We start from the raw sequence: 20,313 nt of genomic DNA on the forward strand, positions 1-20,313 counted from the left end.
CTCACACCGGAATTGCCGAAGAATCTTAAACGGGTGAATTTTAATACATTCACCTCGGCTGTCTCCGGCTTAATTCATAGAGCAGCGGAAGATAACTCCCGAACCCGAAAGATTTGTAGATTCTCAACGTATCTCCACCGCTCGCGTACAATACTTCTCGAATAATTTCCGGCTGCGTGGAGCCTCTGGCCCTCGCACAATCGGAACTACAGTAGTACAACACGATCCAGATCACCATAACCCATCAAGCACTCACTACCCAGCATTTTACAACTCATCAGACCTGACAGAAATTCTGCGTCGTGGTGTCGTGCTTCTAAGGACTCAGGAGGGTAGAAACACCATATGGCAACGGGTCTCTAAGAGATTCTTCCGCTTTTTCTCACTCAAAGTCAACCGCTTCACAGGAATTGATGTCTACAGCGCTGGCTCAATGTACTTTCGCCGCGTGAGGTATAGGCAGACAGGTTTCATTGGCGCTACAGCCTCGCCCATATGGCAACAAACTTTTTGGTTTCCGGAGGCTCGCCCACGAAAGCTACGCATGATGCTCTAGGGTGGGGATCAATTTCTGGTCACATCCTTCGCCCTGGCCATCGGAGAGATAACAGTGAGTCTCGACTTTCCGAGTTGACGAGATTCTCGGTCAAGGACGACATTCGACGACATGTCCCTGCGCCGACCGCGGCGTCTGTTCAGGGTGGGAATCTGATGCTACCCCTGCTGATGCCTGACGGAGGCTTCTGCGCCGAGGCAAGGTATGATCGTCATCGTTCGAGAGAAGTAGTATAATATTACTATACTAGTTGGAGCCGAAGAAGAAAATCTGTGAAACAGCTCATTGCAAAAAACGATCGGCGCGCTATGGTAATTCCGACACCATCACTTGGAGATGAGCAGTGGTTGAGTGATTTGTTATTGTTAGTCGAGCTCCAGCTCTGCTTCGCTGTTGGACTAGTAAATATGTAATAGATGGTAATAGGCAGAGAGGATGTATTTCACGATGTGGGAACTGAGCTCATACAAGCATGTCGATTCAACGCAGCCTCTGGAAGCTTATATTCGATGTGAATTCACTGTGAACCAATTCAAACGGATCTGATGGAGGAAGTAGTGTCATGGACATCTCCCCAACTCGGCATCACGCTCATTCGACAGCGACTTCGCAGTGATTCGACCGAGCACGAAAAAGAGCCTTCTGTGCAATGACCCCGAAGCCTTGAAATTGTGAGTTTAGCAAATTGATCCGATACCGTTTCCGGAGGAAAGTTCCCGGCTCCCTGAACGAAGTGACTCAAAGCCCATCTGGATCAATGAGCTCGTCCCGCCAGGGACTCCTCATCTGCGGAATAGCCCGAGATTAGTTTTTATGGTTCGACATGTATCTGGCGCTCCTACCCTCCTCCGTCGACGGAATTCTTCTCTGATAATGTTGAGGGGAGGTGGACCCCTCCGCTGTTGGTATTCCCATTTATCGGGAAAATCGGACGAGTATCTCAGTTCTCAGCGAGACAGACGAGAAAGCTTGGTGGAACCTTGATAACCCGATGAAACACCGCAATCACCCAAACAATCATAAGGATCATAAAGATCAAGTACTCTTCGCGGGGAACGAGTTTGCCTCTCAGAACCCCGAGTATCCCGGCTAATGCTCGTTGATCGGTCTCTGGAACAACGAGTACGCCTTGTATGCATACGTAGATCGTAGCTCGCTCTTGAGCAGAATAGTATCTATTCTCACTCACATTGTTTGCTTTGATGGAATGGAACAGTAATTCTCATAAGAAGTCCGCCTGTTTTCCGGATTAACAAGATGCTGCATCAGACTGTCGGGACGGTCGAGTGGTCTTAGCGTGTCTGGCTTCTCGTGTTGAAAACGTGCAACGCCGCATCGATGCCAGTGAGACCCGGGTTCGGTATCGGGTCTGCCCCGGGAATCGGCAGATCAGCCCGGGTTCATTATTCGTTCTCTGAATCCGTCTAACGAGCCGACTCCCCGGTCATGCAGAGGCTAGCTGTATTCAGCCCAGAAATGAGATATTAGATGCTGCCCAAGGAGGAGGAGAGAGCTGGACGCGTAGGCTCGTTCCGACATGGAAATGAAGTAATTCTCAAGGCGCCTCCCGTCGTTTTCCACTCGACTCGGGGATTTATTGAGCCATAATTCAAAGATTGCTCCGAGTTTTGTTTTTTCGAAAATCACTTTGGTGGTATTCAAACAGGCGCGACGCTCCGTTGACAATAAATACCCATATTTTTTCAACTTGGCGAATGGAACACGTCTCATTGTTTCGGCTTTCGGTGAGAATTCAACAAAAACTCATCGATTTATTTCACAGCTTTCCGCCGGAACAAATGCCTTCATTGTTTCTTTCATTTCCCGTTGTCTGAGTACCCCCGACGATGCTTGTGGGAGATGGAGAAAAATGATGTCATATCAGTCAGACTACACCATGCCGGGATCTTGAAGCGATACGAGAAATCGGTCTGGCTCAAAAATCTATTGTGCTTGGAACGGTAGCTGAGCGTCGTGGAATCCCACGACACGAAAACGCGGATGGGCGTTGCTCAATTCGCTTCTAATGGGACAAATTTCGAAATAGCAGAAGTTTTCGAGTCTCTGTAGAAACGGCTGTCAACAGATTCTCTATCGCTTCCGCGGCCACGATATTTCTTCTCAATGTACTCCTTGATTGGTCCACAGAGCCGGAGGCCGAGCCTCCGGAAGTCCCGACCACTCGCGCGTCAACAGCAGACGCGATCGTCGTGTTTTCAATTAGCTCTTATCGGAGAAGATTGAGCATTGTACAGTTCTCTCCTCGAAGAGCGACCTCAAGGACCGCTCGTCCCGAGCCCTCGAGAACCCCGGGCTCCTTTCGGAACCCGTGTCAAATTGAGAAGTTCAACGATTTCTCGTTCAGGCGTTATTTCGCTCCGGGAAGAAAGTACACCGCCTAGTGAGAGAAGAACTGCGTACGATCCTCACGATCTGGGGAATTCTTATAACAAAGTTTCCTGCTTGAGCCAAGTGGAGTTCTTCGCAAGATGCGGTGTCTTCTTCTCACCTCTGCTCGTTCCAATTCATACCGGTCCGGGTGGGGTGTCAACAGTGTCCGGAACTCAAGCATGATGATGGACGGATGGGAAACTCACGAGAAGCCCCAGGGATTGAAAACCTCAATCCCCAGACACGTCAAAAGCCACTTCGGACTCATCTATTGTATCTGAGCAACTTGTTGAGCGTCAAGCCGACTGAGGAACTCGATGAAGGCAGGGAGCCCCGATTCGATTTTCGGCAGACGAATCAAGTAACCGAGATAAGCACCACTGATTCTTGCGGGTTTCGGGAGCCGCTTCGATTAGATCCTTGATTCCTACAGCGTTCGGATATCGGACATCTCATGATTCCAGTGCGATAGCTGCTGGCGCGCGAGTCGAAAGCACCATTGTCGGGAACCTTTCCGCGAGACCGCACGCTGTCTTATCGGACAAATCTCTGACGCTTCCGAGAGCAATTAAAAGTTACGATCAGATCATTCTTCCCATGGAACATGACGAATATTTCATTTTTCTCTCTTGTTTTTGCTGGTCGGAACAAGATAGCTCGGATGCCACGCTCCCCTCAAGTTGGGCAGATCTGTTCCCGAACAAGCGTGGGATCCCCACGAAAAATGTTGCTTGAACTTCTCTCTGACTGGGACTACATCCTTCCCGAAGATGGGAATTCACAATTCACATGTTAGTCGCTCGTTTACTCATACATTCGCTTAGTTGTTAGCGCCGGCTCTTTCACAATGGTAATTTTAAGGGAATGAAATATCCGTCCAGTTTCTGACTTAATTTCTCCCTGTCTTCCGTATCATCTTTGCTATATGAAACTCGACTCCTTGTTTTCTCGAGACAATTATTATCAGACCCTGCACATTCCCGCGGAACTAAGACGTGATCCTCGTCGGATGTACGCCACCGAATTCATTGAGCATGAAATATTTGTAAGGTTCGTGGAGAACGCGGATCCCGGAATGCACTCACACCTTCCCTTTTTGGTGCGATCTTGTTCTTTCCAATCGTATCAGGATGAGCGCCCACGGCATAGACTGAGGCAGAGATTGCGATCGTCGGCAGATTGATTCCGTGGAGGCTGAGATCGGATTCCGTCCTGGACATGAGCCCAATAATCAGAAGGCTGCTTACAAGACTTGTCGAATGCGACGGAGAAGCCGAGCTCTTTTCAGAAATGTTTGCCGTTACTGGATATCCTCGTCCGATAAGCCCCGAAGATTTCCCGGAGTCCCGGGGGCGACAGTTCTGATTCTCTCTCGCTTCGGATGCCATTCAGGCTCTATTGGTGTCTCTAGAGAAAAAATCCAGGACGTATGGATAGAGATGAATGAGTCGTGTTGAGGAATGCGTCTTTCCCCAAATGGCGAAGCGTTCCAGTTCATTGGCTCCGTTTCCGATGACTACCACGGATAATTAGTAACCACATTCAGCGCCGTCATCCAAAAGTGACGGAAACAAATATTCTTAACCTGTTTCTTCCATTGACGGGATGTGGGGAAGAGGGGTCGTTCACCATAGCTTCCCATAACGTCTAGGGCGATGACGATCATGTTCTCAACAGGTAGGAATCGGATCTTAGCAGCGCAGTGGGCGAGCAGCGGTTCCGTCGCGGCGTGCGTGCCGAGCGGTTTCGGCCGGATCCCGACTGACTAAGAGAGGACGTAAATAATTCCCAACAATTCTCTCCTCGCTGTCCGACGATCAAACTCTTCTGCCGCCGACGCTTCAGATCGGCTCAAAATGCTCGGCTGGTTGCTCGGTGTCTTGGCCATACTTGTTGTAATCCAAGTGGAGGCCCTGGGAGCTTCCGTTAACTTGACACAGAGGAGGATAGGGAGCGACCGAATACCGAGAATCGTGCTTGAAAGGTGAGCAATCTGTCATGATATTTTATCGACGCCCACCCTCCATCGACTCCTCATGTGCCATGGACAGTTTTCACTGGACTTCACTTGTTCTTCCAGGCTTCCCTCATCGCGCAGACTTCCGTCGGCATGGTCGTCTTATGGGAGCTACGGCGGATTGGAGAACTTGCTCTCACTCGGGAGGAGACCTTACTTGGATGATGGACTGCTAGCCGAGGAGAACTATGTTTTCAATACGATGGCTCTGCCCCCGAGCAGCCCCATGCCGATCGTTCGTGGAATGCACTTGCCGTTCACTCATTCTGATCTGGAATCTTTCGGCGACTTCAGCGAACATCGGATGCCCCTAATGGAGACCGCTGCTTCCGGACAGCACGCGTTTGTGATCGACGATTGGACACGTTCCCCAATCGCGACGCAACTGAACCCGAATTGGGCGGGGAAGATGGCTGTGGACAACTCGCTAATGGATGAATTCATGGGACGCCTTCAGAGAGGCGAAGTCGATTTGAATAATTTACGTCCGATCGACCCGAAACTACTCGCAGAGGCTAATGAGCCTCTAGTCCAGGCAAAGTCGCCCGGGAACAACAAGAACAAAAACCGCCAGTCTCACCGGCATTCCCATCATCAAGTGAACCATGAAAATCTCAACCAGAACAGCTTGAACAATCATCACAAGGATGCTCAACTGGCTTCTCTACGGAGCGCTGCCTCGCTCCTGATGCCAGAAATTTGGCCGACGAGTGAGGCTCTAAGATTGGAAAACCTGATCGGACCTGAGTTTCATTTTGAAATGTTCCCCAAAGTTCTACCCGAGTTCGGACGTCATCCCTTGCACAGAGCGCACCAGCTACGCAATTCTCACATGAAGCCGTTCTACTACCACGAGCTGCTGCGGCATCCCCATCAATTGCAAAACCCTTACCCTTTACCTATGAGGGGCCCGGGGGATTTTCATCCCCTGCATCGTCCGCAATACGGCGTCGTCGATCAATCTGTAATCCCGACGCCACCGAGCGACCCTTCGTCTCAATCTCAGATGAGTTCCAACCGGTCGCAAAATGTCTCGGAGGATCAGAAGGAGCAGTCTGGTAAGAAAAAGAAGCAGTCCAGTGCCAGTTCATCGGTGAAAAAGTCTGCGCCCGGAATTTTCACGTACAAACTGTTGGCTGCCGCCGAAAAACGAGTGCGCTCGACCGTTCCAACAATCGCGATCACGACAACTACGACTCCGGATCCAACCGAGAAATCGGAGAAGGAGCCGTGAGATGAAAAATCCTCCCCGAAATTCGATTCTGAGAGGCGCACTCGAATCGGTGCCGACGGAAAGTAGAATGAGGTGGAATTTCATTTCTCAGCGAATTCCGAGCCCGAGGTATGAGTGCTAGAAAGATGTTCGTGAGCGGAGCAACCCCAGAAGAATGTTTAGTGATCACACCCTGCGGATTCAAGGAGCGAGACGTTGAAGCAACCAAGAATTCGTCTCGTTCGCCTGGGAAGTTTTGGTGAAAAGGATCGTTGACCATATTTATCCTGTGACAACTCAGGTTTGTTGTTGAGAAGTATCATATTATTTTCCGGGAAGATGTTCTCGAGCTCTCTCATAAGTTCGGTCGATTGTTTCCTTGCTCGTTGATACGTTATTTACCAAGCATGGTCCCAAGCTATTAAACGTTTGACTCCGCTGTTCTCATGGACGAATGCCGTGTCTTCATTCATTGGTCGCCGATATGCTCTGAATTTCTTGAAACTCACGTCAGAACGCTTTCTTTATTACCAAGATGTTGAAGCTCTTCGATGCGCGCTGCCGAGCTTTTCCGAAATGCTTCACATTTCCGAAACTGCAGTTTCTTCTCAAAAATATCTCGAAAGTGTTAGAACAAGAACAAATTGTTCAGAACGATTCGCTTCGATGACATCAGTCAAAACTCCGCCTTTTCGGAATCGTATCTGGGAACCCAGTCAACCATCCTCGGATCGTAGTTACCGAACTCATACTGTCCTGGGTCTGGTTCCACGGAGGCAGTTTCCACGTCAGTTTTACCCGCAGAATCATCCCGTTCCTTAGATGCCCCCGTTCTCCGGTGTCTGCTCAGTCGAGAGTGTTGCCTAGTTTACGAGTTCTAGAGCCGTGATTCCCAGAGGGGCTCCGATGGAACCCCAGGCTCCATCGACGCTTTCTCGGGGTTCCACGCTCGGATTGCTGTGGAACTCCAGGATTCTAGCCAATGACCGTCTAGCGCGAAACTCTCCTTGGGCTCAGAACATACATTATTGATGTTTTTAAGATATATTAACATCATCAACATATGTACAAACATTAGAGAACCATAGGTCTCCCTTGAGGGGTGCCACATATGAAGTGAGAAGGGTTCCACGAGAGACAAAGATGGGGCTGCCTTTCCAAGTTGTTGCCCGAGCATGAAACGCGAATCCTCGGTTTCTTTCTTGGGAGAATCACCTGGAACACTTCGACCAATTAGAGCTTAGTGTCCCGAGCGAGTATCACGTATGGCGCTCGTCGAGGAACTCAAAAATCGAATATGGCGCCCGTCGGAAAACAACCCTCAATAAGGGAAACGCGCGGGTCTTCGAGGCGGTCGACCGGATGGGCGCTCTCCGCCAAGGTGGCCACCGGAGGCTACCTTGCCTCTCTCATTCGAATATCCCAAGTCTTCGAGAAGCGACCGCTGATTTGTGAGTCGGACCTCCGCTTCGGCGGCTCAGCGACCGCGAGTATTTCCTTTCCAGTCCCAGGTCTGCGAACTGAACATACCACACAGAGCCGGCTCGGAATAGCAATCTTCGGCAGGACAGGAGATTTCATCAAGTCATCAATGCCCCAGCCGTCCAGCAGCCAAGGTGGGCAGATAGGTTCTTCATCCAAAATGGTTTAGATGATTTGAATTCTTTCGGGTCTCTCGAGAAGTTCGATGACAAGCCGCGATTCCATCTTGGGACGGTCTGAGGCAGGCTTCCGAGAGTGTTTCGAGTTCCGAAAACAGCAGAGCTCGCTTCCTGTAAACCGTCTCGTCCCATCCGACTCAAAAGCCCCCGGTCAGTTCAACCTCCTTCCGTATATTTCGAAACGCCGAACATCAAGGATATGTGAGACGATCGAGTTCAAAAAGTTTGAGTGTCGTCTAGATTATCAATCTTCTGGTAGTTGCTGGACAGAACTACTCAGAGCTTCGACGGAGCGCTATAGCGTCAATTTGTCTCTTCCTCTCCCGGATGTCGCACTTCCAAACAGGTTCAACACTGTGGATGCCTCTACAAGACGGATCATGCGCTCCGTCACTGAAGGGTGATAGTCATACGGAGCTCCCAATCGTATAGGTGTAACCTGGAGATTGCCTGCAAGCTATGCGGGAGGCATGGATCGATGGTCGGGGTCTGCGCTCTTGCAAGCTTTTCCTTATTGAAGCGAACATGGATTCATTCGACGCATTCTGGTTACGAAATCGATGGTTATCGAGCAAGACCGTAGGGTGCGCGTTCCGATGGTACCGGTGATCGGGGATACTTATTTCCTACGCAAATGATCTAGAATCTAGATGAAGGGAGGGAGCGGGAGGCGTGACTCGGGCGGTCGTCTGGCTTGCAGGCCGACTTTGATCGACGGAGCCGCTCTCTCCATCAAATCGTTCCTTCTTCCCAGTGCTACCAATCTGCTGCAACTTCTCGAAGATGAAACAAGATCTCCGTTTGCTGCGTCCCGCCTCGAGCGTAAGATATCCTCCCGGTCACTCTAGGACTCTAGACCGAGACGTGGAAGAGCAGCAATCGTCAGTCCCTCCGACAGATCTTCGGGGGCTGGAATGCCGAGCGCGTTGAGTACTCACGGTTAGCCAGAGTTTGAAGGTCATCGGGAGGCCTGGGCCATCAGTGTCGGACCAGGGATACGTCATTGAGAGGGATATTCAGTCCTTGCACGGAGACGAAACCACCGGAGCCTTGGGAGAGTACTGTAATTCTGTGCTTCCACACGCAGATTCACTGTTGCATCTACCGCTTCCCCGATCGCCCGCGGAAATATGAAGTTCCCCTACTCACGAGCGAAGAGCACCGAGCATCTTTCGCGATGCGATCAGCGCATCCAAGTTGCGATCGGGTGCTACATACCTGAACGCCATCATCACTGGGCATTGGAATAAGACCTGGGCAGCGTCATCAGCGAGTCCTAACGTTGCTGTCTCTCTCGCGGAGAACCGCGAGTCATCACTTGAGAGGATGGCGCACCTGGCTTAGGTTGTGCCAGGGAAAGACTTGAATGGAACCAACTGAAGTCGTGCTCACCCGAATTCGGCGTGCATCGGGCATGATCTTCGGAGTTGGCACCCTTCCCTTCGGGAGATCTGTCATCCCCTGTTCAGATCTTCGGGAATGATGCGCTCGACCGGAAAAATGCAGCGAGAGATATCCCTGTTTCACCAAAATTGAGGAGTTCGAGGAGCTTGAAGTCTAGGAGTCTTGAAAATGATTCCCATGGACTCTGAGCTGTACATCGATCGGATAAGATCCAGCTGATTCGGAGATTCAGGAAACTCTTCGAAGGAATGGGACTCCCCTGTAACTCAGGAACATCGCCTATTCGCCTCATGCACGGCATTGGACGCTGAACAGTTTCATTCGTGTTTTGGGAGCTCGAAAAATCGGTCGGGAGCCCGCGGCAGCAAGTCATTACCCGATGAATGAGCTGAGGGTGACCCAAGTGTTGAACGTCGTTGGCTACAAAAGAGCGCGATACCGGACTCGGAATCGCAAAAAGATTCTGTCCGCTCTGGAGAGCGGCCGACACCAAGCGTATCCTCGAGGAATGAGCATGCTCTTCCGCTACTACCGATCTGTCACAAATCTACGAAGAGTATGAGATACGCTCGGGTTGAGTTCTCGCCTGGATAACTCAGAGAACTGGACATATGGAGTGACAACGACTTGCAAAGTGCCTGCCATGTTGATTGCACAGAGCGCTCTCGGGAGCTCAATATGTGGGTATTCGACAGCCGCCTGTGGAATAAACTCAATGACACATCTAGAGAATCGGAGCCTAGAGGAAGTAGGACTAATTTCCCTTCACGATCCCATTCAAAACTGTTTGTGACTTCCGATCAACTCTTGTGGACTTCTGTGGGTCACGAAATAGTCCCTTGAATCTTGACTCACGAGTCGCTCATGAACAGCTGCCAGGGTCTACGTATAACATATGGGGAAATACGCGCAGATTTACAGCACAGCAGCTTCCGAATATTATTATCATTATGAGCCACGGAATCGGTCCTTTTTAACGTAAAAACTCGTGTATATGACTTCTCTCGCGGAAACGTCGTATGGGATTCGGAAGGCGATAAACCCTGAACCGACGTCAGTGATGTCTTTCAGTAGCCGATTGTCGCCAGCCGTCGATCCCGCAAGGAAGATAAGCTTCGGTGGTGCTACAAGTCGGGCTCGCCTTCATCGACGCTTCTTTCATCGGAGAGCCTCTCCCGCTCGTATTTAAGAGGAGACGGCCTGGTCTTGTCTCTTAGAATTTTGAGCATAATGCTCCGGACCGTAATTGTGACTCTGTTGTTAGGTTTCATATGTTCGTCGAACGCATTCTTGGATAACATCTTCGGAGGTTTGTCTCATGTTCAGGATTTGACGAGATCCATCTCAAATCTGGGAGCTCCGAACACGGACGCACGGGGCGGTCTAGGCTCCCTGGAGAACATCTTCGAATTAGTGAGACCAATTATTGAAAGGGATAGACTTTCCGGATCCCAATGGCCCGTTGTGTTACCAGTACCGGTCCGGAAATTTATTCGTAAACGGTGACGCCTTCCGGTTGACATTTATTCCGCAACATCGAATTTGTCTCTGCCTGTGCTGAATGCCCCGACAACCCGAGCCGATCCCGGGATTCTCAACCGTAATGCGGGAATCGCGACTTGCGTGAAGATCTCCTGCGGAAGTTGCCGACGAAACAAGAAACCTTGTGGAGCAGACTCGAACTCTTGGCTCGTGGAGTCAAGAATAAGATTCAGAATCGATGATCAAGGTTCTGCCGAGCTCACATCTGTAACCTACCTCTCAGCGGCACCAGAAACACCTCGTTTCGATGGTCATCTTCATCCGTATGCGTTTCTCCATGACGGCGATCATCTGGGCCAAACGCTAAGCTTTCCAATCGATCTGTTAGACGATAGAGTTCCGATGCAGACCATAGTGAGACTCAGATATAGATAGGAAGAATAAATGTCGGAGACAGGTGAGGCACCCAGGGAAGTCTTTCGAATTTCTTCGCTTCATTCGGAATCGTCCGCGTTCGGTCGAGTTCAGACATCAAGCGATCAGCGAGGATCGAGCTTGGTCAGCTGACTCGGAATGAAATATCCAACTTGGTTCTTCGATTTGAACACGCTCAGCGGGGCGTATCCTCCATTGTCTTTCTGCGAACCACTGCAGCCTGTCTCCCAGAGGCTGAATAAAGTTGCTCTGTATTTCGGACTAAACAAGCAGTACAAAAGGAAATTGCCCGCAGCGTTCAAGCAAACCAAGAAATTGAAAATGTTCCCGAGGCCTTTGATGAGGTTGTCGCTTTTTCCTCTGTACAAGACCAAAGAGCAAGCCGACGGAGTTTGACATACTAGAAACAAGACGACCACGGCAATACACATAATGGTCGCCTTCGCTTCAGATCGATCACCGCGACCCTGCGACAGAGTTATTCGAGTTTTTTCTGACTCGCGAACGGCTCGGATTAGTTTCACATTGAAGAACGCCAGCAAAGCGAATGGTATCATAGTATTCAAAACCACAGTGAGCCAGAAGTATACATTCTGGTAAGTTATGTTTCTGTACAGATCCGAGTCGGTCAGACAAACGATCGGAGGGTCGCCTGTTTCAACGAAGCTGTACTCGAAAAGTCTCGGGAAAGTCAACACAGTGCATAATATCGCGCAAAAAGCTATTGTCCTCAACGACCGCGAAACGGTGCAGATTGCTTTCGCTGGAATAAGATAATTTTTCTGTGAGAAGGGAGAGCGAATCGGAAGGGGATGAATTCTGAAAAACTTTGAGCTCCATACCTTGAAGCGGATGGCAAACAGCAACGTAACGCTCTGTAGTATAGATTACGGTCAGCCACACGGAACAATTCTGGGAAAAATCGATGAGCGAGACGAAAATCGGTATAAGTCGGCGGAATATATCGAAAGCAGCAGTTTCGGGCACCTCATGTTCAAAACCTGCGGAGAGTGATCGGAGCGCATCATTTATAGTCTCCCGATGATTGAGTGGATCGCATCTCCCCTCAGGACGTGATCGCTAGGGCTGTGCGTTCTGTGCACTGCATGCATTCGTGCGCGTGAAGGCACAGCCGTAGTGATTGCCGAATTCTCATAAAAAATCAAGAACAATCCGAATGAAATCTAATCAGGAGCTGGAACTCACCTAGGATTAGCGAGCAGGCCAAATAGGTGCCGTCACACAGAGCATTCGCGGCTAGATACATGTTGGATGAGGTTCTCATCGAGCGACGGGTCATCACAATGAACGTGATGGCGTTCAGAAGAGTTCCTGCAAACCCAAATCAAGGTCCGAAGTCGTGAAGTCTTCCCATCGAAGGCACATGACGATGGCGACAGTTCTAACTGATCCGCGACTTACCAATCCCGCACACTAATGGGACGAGGACACCTTGGAAGAGCTGTCTCACAAAGTTTAGGAAATCCAACGCGTACTCGTCTTCGAAGGTAGCGTTCGGTGAGCAAAGCGGCATTTTCTACATTTCCCGGAACCCTCCGAGGGGAATCACACGTGGATAGGTCCCTACGGTCGGTGACGTGAACAGCTTGTAAGCTGAAACTTAATGATCATCTAAGAACATCCGAGGGTTCAATGGCGTGAAGATGATAATCCATTTTAGGTGTTGACAGGTCCCGCTTCAATGACTGCTGCCAGATTTTCGAAGACTTGAATTAAATCGGCATGCCTGGTTAAGCTCCCCATCGATTGATTGCAATCGGACGCGAACAATTGATTTTAATGGCTCGAATTTAATATCGTTTCGATGCCTGGAACGCGAAAGCCGAAACTTCGCAGGAGTGAGATCGAAACCAAAACCATTCCTCGACACCACCGACTTCGGGACTGTGGCCGAAGATGGCGGGACTGAATCGGCGAAGCGATCTGAGCGAGGCATTGTGTCAAGCGGCACAAGCAATTCTCTGAAGACGGATGAGGAGGGATCGACTACGTTCTGCGAGCTTGAAGTAGCGGGGATAGAAAGAGGTTCTTGGAGTGCTTTCTAATATCAATGGAGAATGCTGTTCGGAGTCGATTATGGATGCGTTGTCTACGGCGTCGAGCCCGATGCGGATCTTGCCGCCCTCACCCACTCAAGCTCAGCCTCTGTCGCGCTCCGTCCCCCTGCCCCAAATTGGAATGTCGTCAGAGAACAAAGTCGGGCTGCTTCCGAGGATGGGAGAGAAATCGAGCTCCCATGAACTTCCTTGATTTTCCGCCGCCCTAAGTGATGCTGATCACTTCGTCTATCTGGTTTATCCTGAGACGAAAGTTCAACCAAGTCTTCATCTTCCCATGGTATGTAGAGTCATCTGGCGATCTTCCTTCTTTCATTTTTTCCAGAGGCCGTCAGGATCGGCGATATCCTACTGTGACTCTCGGTTTATCATTCCAAAGGACCTCAAATGAGTTTGGGCCGTGCCCTCGCTTCTGGAGGTGACGGAGGAGGTAAATCCTCCTGCTGAGATTCGGATTTTCCTCCAGCCCAAGTCCTGGGAAGCTATAGCGATTACAGTTAATATTGACGAGGCGACGGAAGATCATGGAGACAACCAGCTGCACTTGCTTTCTGCAAGGCTCTGACAGGAGGAATCGCTTTCCGATGGTTTTGCCACGATTGCAAGCCTCCCCTGTCTCGCGCCGCTTTGAATTTACGGCGCACGATCAGGATGCTAAAGACTCTGTCAGCTATGGGAGTAGAATTCGGGGAAGAATGCTTTCTTCTGATAGAGATTTCGGTTTATTTCATAGTGCACCGACCAGTTGCAAAGAAGGCGTTCGTTCTGTCAGTATTTCGTATCGTATTGAGCGAGATAATAATAAATCATGGAATATCACCACGGTCATGTCATTTTCTGGTCTGAAAATCAATATTCTCCAAATGATTCTCCGTTTATCGAACGAAGAAGGTGCCGTTCTCTGTGTGGTGTTGAAGCGTTACGACGTCCAAGGTCCCTTCGAAGAGTTGGTAGAGCCGCACAGACGATTGAGGATCACTCGGGATCTGAAAGGGCATCCGTTCGAGCTCATTCAGAGACCTGGGAGCGCCGGCATAGATGCGTCAAATTGAGGAAAAAAACGGGGCCCACTTACCACGTCTAGACATCTCTTATCCGGAGACTTGTTGCTCTCCTGCGAGAAATCACAAAGCATGGTGGATGGATCGAGATCCGTGAGCGGCGCTTCCCTAATCTGGTCCAAATGTTTGCTCACTCTGGTTTTGACAATTTGTCGCCACGCCTCCAAGCCGTAGTAAATTTTGCAAGGTTGGCGAATGTTCAGCTCAATCGATTTTTTGCCCGACAGCACGAAGCCTTGGCTAGGCGTGACGATGAATATGTCATCGGATATGAGGTTCGAAACGCGCAGCTGAAATCGCACGTCGAATCAGACACGACGAAAGTTTGCTAAGCGGACGTTGAAGTCACCATGAGAAGGAGGATCGGAATCTGCGCGAAGAAAAGTAACCGACACACGAATCCTTGGTCTTACCTTTCCGTCCATCGGTATCTGGTAGACGTTAGCCGCCATGTTCTCCGCGACGGTATGCCAACGCAGCTGGGGTTTCTGCGGCACGAGGAAGGGATATCTGAATCCGTACGGTACACCCACGGGTTTCCCATCAGCTCCTCGTCGATAGAATTTCAAACGTCCGAAGACCAGCTGGGAAGGCCTGCTTATCCTCAAGATGATCTTGGTTGGATTCCCTGGCTCTTCCACGATCTAGAAAAGGAGGTCAGCTCAGTTTTCTCGAGGGTGGTGGCTCAAGGCTGCAGACCGTCTCCTTGTTGGAGTCCCTAGACTTACCTTTATGTATTTTTCGAGCATCGGGCACGGTGAGATGACCACTCGGTCTTTCCAGGCTTGAGGTTTGTTGGTCTGATGGTCGACCATCGAGAATTCGACTTCATCATCCAGGAGCCATGAGAATCGCGGGAGGTTCGGCCGCAGATCTGCCAGAGTGGACGGGAATCGTACCGAGCATTCACCGGACAAGGGAGCTCGAATCGGTGACACCAAATCCAGACGGAAGGTCACAAGGCGCTCTGGTTGTCCGGGTGGCATGATGAAGCTCTTCATGGACTTGATGATCATTTGTCCCTCCAAGAGAGGTACAGAGCTCGAGTAGCTCAGGCATCCGGAGTTATCTCTCAACTTCACTTCGACGGGGAAGTTTTCCGAGTTCGTTAGAACCAGCGATGAGCTCGAACCCTCAGTTCGACACTGGAACGAAATTCTCAGCTTGCGGACTTCGAGAACGCTGCTGACTGACACGAACTCCTGGTCGCGGAAGAGGAGTGTGACATCGAGGGCGCTCTCCGCGGTCAGACCGTAGAGCTCGAGGTAAACCGTATCCGTCTCAGGTGTGAGTAGAATCTCTCTCGTCTTCACCAATGCCGACCGTACACCGAGCCTCAGCGTGGTGGGGAAGGGTGAGGCGATCTTCAAAGGCACGAAGCTCCCACTCCCTGGGGGCACACAAATCCGTGATGGTAAGCTGAACGCTGGTGACATGCAGAACGCCGACAGAGCGAGGGAAATGCTCGGTGAAAGTTCCAACGTGATCAGTATCTCTCCCACGGCTTCTGGCGGTGGACTTATCACAAGACTCAGATGCTGGCTCGTCTGTTTGGTTTGGCACAAGGGGAGCTGTTTTCCGTTCAGCGAGCTTTTCGCCAGGACCACCGACCTCGAGCAAGCTGCCAGAGGGAGCAGATCGAAGGTAGTCGAAACCCCCGGCAGGACGATTCCCAAACGGTACGGGAGACCCGGATTGTAGTTCGATGTCGCCTACGGTAGGAAAGCAAGGTAGATTCGCAGGAAATGACCGAGTACCCTCGAAAATACATCCGTCGTGGGCATCCCACATTTGTGTATACCTCTTTATTTCCCGATTTCTCCTGAGTGTTCGATTGAGACAGATGGAGAGTCTTCTCAGAGTTCGGGAAGGAAATATCTGCGCCGTAAGTCGATGCTCTTTGCTGGTTGCAGAAGTAGGAGAAAGAATCCAGTTGCGGTGAGTTCTCTGTCCATTCTGGTGGGGCAACCTGTTTTTTCGCCAGCTTTTCCGGGGACTCCGAAATTGAGGCGCATTCCACGGGAACCGGTCGATTCTGGAAGGGAGTGACGCCATACTTTTCGGATGATATCTGTGGACTGCGATATCTCAGGCGTGAAGACCTTTGCAGAGAGCACTGACCTCGCGGAATAGGTTCTCCTCGCGACATCGTTTCTCATCCTCCTCGAACTCATTCAATAGTTTCTCGCTGGATACGAACTCCCCGGACGATTCGAACTGCTGGGTCCCGGAGAAGCCTTCGAAAGGGTTTGAACCCGAGTTCTCATCCGAGGCACTCTCGTTCGTCATCGCACCGAAACGACTGTCTCTATCCATAAAGGATTTTATCACATCGTCGGTGAAGGATCTGAAGCCCCGCAGACCCGGGATATTCGTGATCGAGGTTGACCGCGCGACTGGGTTTCCGCCGTGCAGAATTGACAGAGAGGAGGCTTCGGACGCTGGGAGAAGATCACCCTACGCGAGGAAAGTCGATTGAGCTCAAAACGTCCGAAAAAAAAATTAAGTAGGTCTATGGATTTCGGACCGCTTCCGTTTCCATTCCTGCTGTCACACAGGTTTGGCCTTCTCGGCAGAGCCTTCGCGTGGGCCTTCCATGGAACACTGCATCATTTTGATTGGTTCAATTATCCAGCTGTTTGAATTAGGGGAAGGACTATCATATGGCCCGAAGGAGAAATACAGTACCGATTCCATTTTCTGAAGAGCATCGCTGATGATTTCGTCGACCAGCGCTGACGTTCCAAAGCAGCTGGATTTCTCCATGACGACCAGCACAAATTTCTCGGGTTTCTCTCGAAGACCTCGCGTCGATCACCGACAGCCGCGGATTCCAGTGATGAAGTTTAGAACGTCTGAGTATCGCCATCGGTTCCCGCGCATCTGCGGATGTTTATTTTCTGAAGCTCCTGCTGAGGGGAATGAGAACGGCAGACGACGACGACGCGCGAAATTCGAAAAATCGGGAAACAAGGGACTCATGAGCACTGAAACGCGACGTCTAAGGATACAGCCGACGCGACGGCTGACGATGCCTGATCCGGCGAAGGCACTTATTCGAGAATGAAGGGATTTTCGGAGCTTTAAATCGCTGTGCCGTACCCAGTTTGCGATCCCGCCACAGAATAATGCTGGCCTTCCGAAACTTTCGAGCTGCTTCTTCGAGTGAGTCACGGAGAGGAGTCGAGATTGGCCTCCGCGGAAGGACGGCGCCGGAGCTTGCCCGTATGGCGTCATTATTAGTATCATCCTCTTGAGCTCAAGCCAGAGCGTATCCAATGTTATCGGGCGTAGCCTTCGACATGGGATGACGTCGAAATCGATCCTCAGCCTGGAAATGTATCCTTGGAGTACTCATCACTCCCCCTACTATGGCCTGCCTAAACTCTGGTGGCAGCCGAATCCTGGAGGTGACGTCAGTCGGAAAGAAGTCGCCAGACCGTCACACCGGTCGCTGAATTTTATTCCAAGTATCGAGGGTCAATTATTTCGTCTCCACATGTTCGAATTCGATCAGCCTAGAGAGCTCGGGGTCCAAAGCCTACAACGCCCGGTCGTTGTTTGTGGTATTCCCATACCCGAGATCGAATGACTCCCTCTGCTTGCCTCAAATTGAACATTTGTACTTCTTGACGAAGTCCTCCATCTCGATGCTCCCTGGAATTCGAGGGCTTGAGTCAGAGAGGTAGTCCATGAGCTTAAAATGAGATTGAAGATCGGGAGAAATAAGTACTGACCTGCTACGAGTCTATTCTGCAGGATGACATCCTTCCGAAGCTTGTGAGCGATTTGCCGACAGCTTCGTCTAGAATAGGGGTCAATTACTAGCGAGCTCTTTGAGAGAATAAGCGATAGTTCCTTCTCAAGAGTAATCGTCAAAGTCAAGTAGAGAAATGCAATCAGTCGAACGCACCTGTAAGGGGCAGTGAGGATCCTTTTGCACGAGTAGAATATGGTGTTCTCAAGCCGGATAACTACATCATCCTGGGCAGTTGTTGATAGAGCCTCTGCAAACCATCTATGGAAGAATACTTATCGAGTGAGAGGGGAAATATTCTTATCCGTCATAAGTGGAGGATGTTTAGCATGAGGGCGTCGACGACCTTCTGGCTATGTCCCGGAGCCTTTGAGATTCGAGATCGAATTTGACCTCTTGCTTCTGTTGCTTAGCTTTGTGTATCACATGATCTTTCCATAAATCGAAGACCTTCTTGGCAGCGGCTTGCACGGAGAGATTCTCATGTTTCGTCAGTTTTCTTACTGATTTGCCTATTCCAGTCTCCAGCAGGATATCACGACCTGTGTTAGACATTCTGATTAATGAGAGCGAGCGCCCAATTCATCTGATCTGACTGAGATGGGGGAGAGACGGCGGGTCGCTCACCGGGAATCTTTTTGGCGAGGTTCCGCAGTGTTTTCTCGAGTAGCTCATCGGTGGACGCAGAATCAGTCAGGAAGCTTTTGGCTTTTCTTATGTCCTCTAGAATCACGACACCCTGTTTGACGGCATCGCCAAAAAGTCCCTTCCGTTACTATTTCTCCCTTGACAAGGCGCATTCAAGTGCAGTCGTAAACGAGTCCCCAGGATCCGGACCATATCGGCTTTTCTCACATTGTATGGAGTACCTTCAAATCCCTCAATCTCTTCTGGGAGAACTTTTTGCGAGTTGAAGAGCCAGACGAGCTCGGGCCCTCTCCTCCGGAGTCAGGCTGGGCCCTTTTCTTGACGAGATATTTCTCCATGGCCCACAAATGAGCATCACAGGAGGCCCAGCGAGGCTACAGATCGGTCGGACACTCACTCGCTCAGCAACGATCCTCTTGGGGATCCGAAGTCCATCCGGGCTGCCCAGAGTTTTCATGCATGTCTCCTCACTAGAGAAGTTGCGCCGAATGGCTTGTGGCTTCTGCTCCGCCTCTCCCCGGGATGTCTCCTCTGTTTACACACACTCCGAAAGCACGATCCTTATGAGAGAGGGAGTGGGAGCATCGAGGCGGCGGCAACAACATCAGCTGTTCAGCACCGGGTGCTCAACCGAGGCATATTCCTCGACGCGGGAAGTCTGTCGCTTTAGCTCACTCGTCGGGGTAACTGGCCATCGTTCGGAGCAATGGCTACGCGTGCTGGTCGGATCACCCAAGATCCGGTCATCGGGTAAGCGGAAGGATGAGCTGATCGCTAATTCGGAGTCGCGAGACTTGAACGGTCTAGTCGACTCCAATAGTGGGAAGACTTGACTGGGATTCCACGAGTACGTGGAAGCGTTCACGAAGGGCAGACAGCGCCGTGTATGTCCGATTCTGTTCGTGACGGGTTCCCCACGGAGCCCTGTGTAAAAAAAATATTCTCACATTCGTGTCCGATCGCAGGCAGCTTGACATACATGTGAATAACGAGGACGAGCTGAAACAGATCGAAACTCTCTTGCCCAAAGACTGGAGGGCCGAGGTCTCCTCGGATGGTTCAACGCTCAAAATGCAAGTCTCTACACCACCCTCCAGTGGTATTTAGCAGCCCGAGACCTAAGATGATCCGCACTTGCCCACTTTTTGACCCCTCGCTCCCCCGACGGGACAGTCTGCCCTGATACGAGTTCATCGATTCTTTTCACAGTCGTTACTCGTGTGCTCTCGAGGAAATGAAGGATCGAACGATCTCATTTATGGAGTGCCTCAAAGAACACAATCTCCCGAAGGACTTGCCGCTTCGAAAACGCGACGCCAGCGACGAGGACAGCGATGTAGAATAATGCTTCAAGAGAATATAACTTGCGACTTCATTTTTCATCCGTTCCTTCATAATGCGTTGGGGGATACTCCTCTCAGCAAAGGGTTTCTCGAACGTCTGAGAGGATCAATCATCAGATATTCAGTCGGATTACTTAGGTGACAGATCCGCTTCGCAGGTGCGCGATCCTTCCAGAGTTCGACAGGGTACGAATCGACCGCTTGAAGCCGAGATGACGGAGTTTTCCTTCAACAAGACGTCTTGCATCGACCTGTCTCGGCTCCGAG

At 50.6% G+C, this 20,313-nt stretch overlaps 3 protein-coding genes and 1 long non-coding RNA gene across 4 annotated transcripts; 1 reads left to right on the plus strand and 3 right to left on the minus strand.

The window, feature by feature from the left end:
* Nucleotides 1-11,263: 11,263 nt before the first annotated feature.
* LOC100902712 (FMRFamide receptor-like) lies at nucleotides 11,264-12,693 on the minus strand. Its single transcript, XM_003748366.1, has 4 exons — nucleotides 12,582-12,693; nucleotides 12,366-12,491; nucleotides 12,002-12,160; nucleotides 11,264-11,922 (listed from the first exon to the last, which is right to left on the minus strand). Exons 1-4 carry the CDS (start codon nucleotides 12,691-12,693, stop codon nucleotides 11,264-11,266), a joined length of 1,056 nt encoding a protein of 351 aa, XP_003748414.1.
* Nucleotides 12,694-14,004: 1,311 nt separating this feature from the next.
* On the minus strand, nucleotides 14,005-17,185 carry LOC100902858 (uncharacterized). Its single transcript, XM_029112855.1, has 7 exons — nucleotides 16,987-17,185; nucleotides 16,420-16,755; nucleotides 16,100-16,333; nucleotides 15,027-16,010; nucleotides 14,712-14,942; nucleotides 14,313-14,588; nucleotides 14,005-14,223 (listed from the first exon to the last, which is right to left on the minus strand). The coding sequence occupies exons 1-7, from the start codon at nucleotides 17,062-17,064 to the stop codon at nucleotides 14,113-14,115; spliced, it is 2,250 nt and encodes a 749-aa protein (XP_028968688.1). The 5' UTR covers nucleotides 17,065-17,185; the 3' UTR covers nucleotides 14,005-14,112.
* Nucleotides 17,186-17,905: 720 nt separating this feature from the next.
* Nucleotides 17,906-19,041, minus strand: LOC100903007 (transcription elongation factor A N-terminal and central domain-containing protein 2). The gene is made up of 6 exons (XM_003748368.1): nucleotides 18,925-19,041; nucleotides 18,683-18,794; nucleotides 18,402-18,597; nucleotides 18,212-18,316; nucleotides 18,036-18,103; nucleotides 17,906-17,955 (listed from the first exon to the last, which is right to left on the minus strand). Exons 1-6 carry the CDS (start codon nucleotides 19,039-19,041, stop codon nucleotides 17,906-17,908), a joined length of 648 nt encoding a protein of 215 aa, XP_003748416.1.
* Nucleotides 19,042-19,275: 234 nt separating this feature from the next.
* LOC100902380 (uncharacterized) lies at nucleotides 19,276-20,070 on the plus strand. The gene is made up of 3 exons (XR_145705.1): nucleotides 19,276-19,453; nucleotides 19,669-19,776; nucleotides 19,913-20,070. It is a non-coding gene; the product is annotated as an uncharacterized LOC100902380 (long non-coding RNA).
* The last annotated feature ends 243 nt before the right edge of the window (nucleotides 20,071-20,313 follow it).

The sequence above is a fragment of the Galendromus occidentalis genome, unplaced genomic scaffold (genome assembly GCF_000255335.2).
Source record: "Galendromus occidentalis unplaced genomic scaffold, Mocc_1.1 scf7180000077530, whole genome shotgun sequence".
NCBI lineage: Eukaryota > Metazoa > Arthropoda > Arachnida > Mesostigmata > Phytoseiidae > Galendromus > Galendromus occidentalis.

What these genes read in the sequence shown, in the direction of transcription:
- LOC100902712 (XM_003748366.1), bottom strand. Translation starts at nt 12,693, where the DNA reads ATGCCGCTTTGCTCACCGAACGCTACCTTCGAAGACGAGTACGCGTTG. An exon ending in CCCATTAGTGTGCGGGATTG is followed by an intron (nt 12,492 to 12,581) that starts GTAAGTCGCGGA and finishes TTGGGTTTGCAG; the next exon opens with GAACTCTTCTGAACGCCATC. An exon ending in TGTTTGCCATCCGCTTCAAG is followed by an intron (nt 11,923 to 12,001) that starts GTATGGAGCTCA and finishes ATCTTATTCCAG; the next exon opens with CGAAAGCAATCTGCACCGTT.
- LOC100902858 (XM_029112855.1), bottom strand. Translation starts at nt 17,064, where the DNA reads ATGGAGAAATCCAGCTGCTTTGGAACGTCAGCGCTGGTCGACGAAATC. An exon ending in CTCTTCAGAAAATGGAATCG is followed by an intron (nt 16,756 to 16,986) that starts GTACTGTATTTC and finishes TTCCTCGCGTAG; the next exon opens with GGTGATCTTCTCCCAGCGTC. An exon ending in AGAAATCGGGAAATAAAGAG is followed by an intron (nt 16,011 to 16,099) that starts GTATACACAAAT and finishes TTCCTACCGTAG; the next exon opens with GCGACATCGAACTACAATCC.
- LOC100903007 (XM_003748368.1), bottom strand. Translation starts at nt 19,041, where the DNA reads ATGGAGAAATATCTCGTCAAGAAAAGGGCCCAGCCTGACTCCGGAGGA. An exon ending in AGAGATTGAGGGATTTGAAG is followed by an intron (nt 18,795 to 18,924) that starts GTACTCCATACA and finishes GCCGTCAAACAG; the next exon opens with GGTGTCGTGATTCTAGAGGA. An exon ending in ATCCTCACTGCCCCTTACAG is followed by an intron (nt 18,104 to 18,211) that starts GTGCGTTCGACT and finishes CCCCTATTCTAG; the next exon opens with ACGAAGCTGTCGGCAAATCG.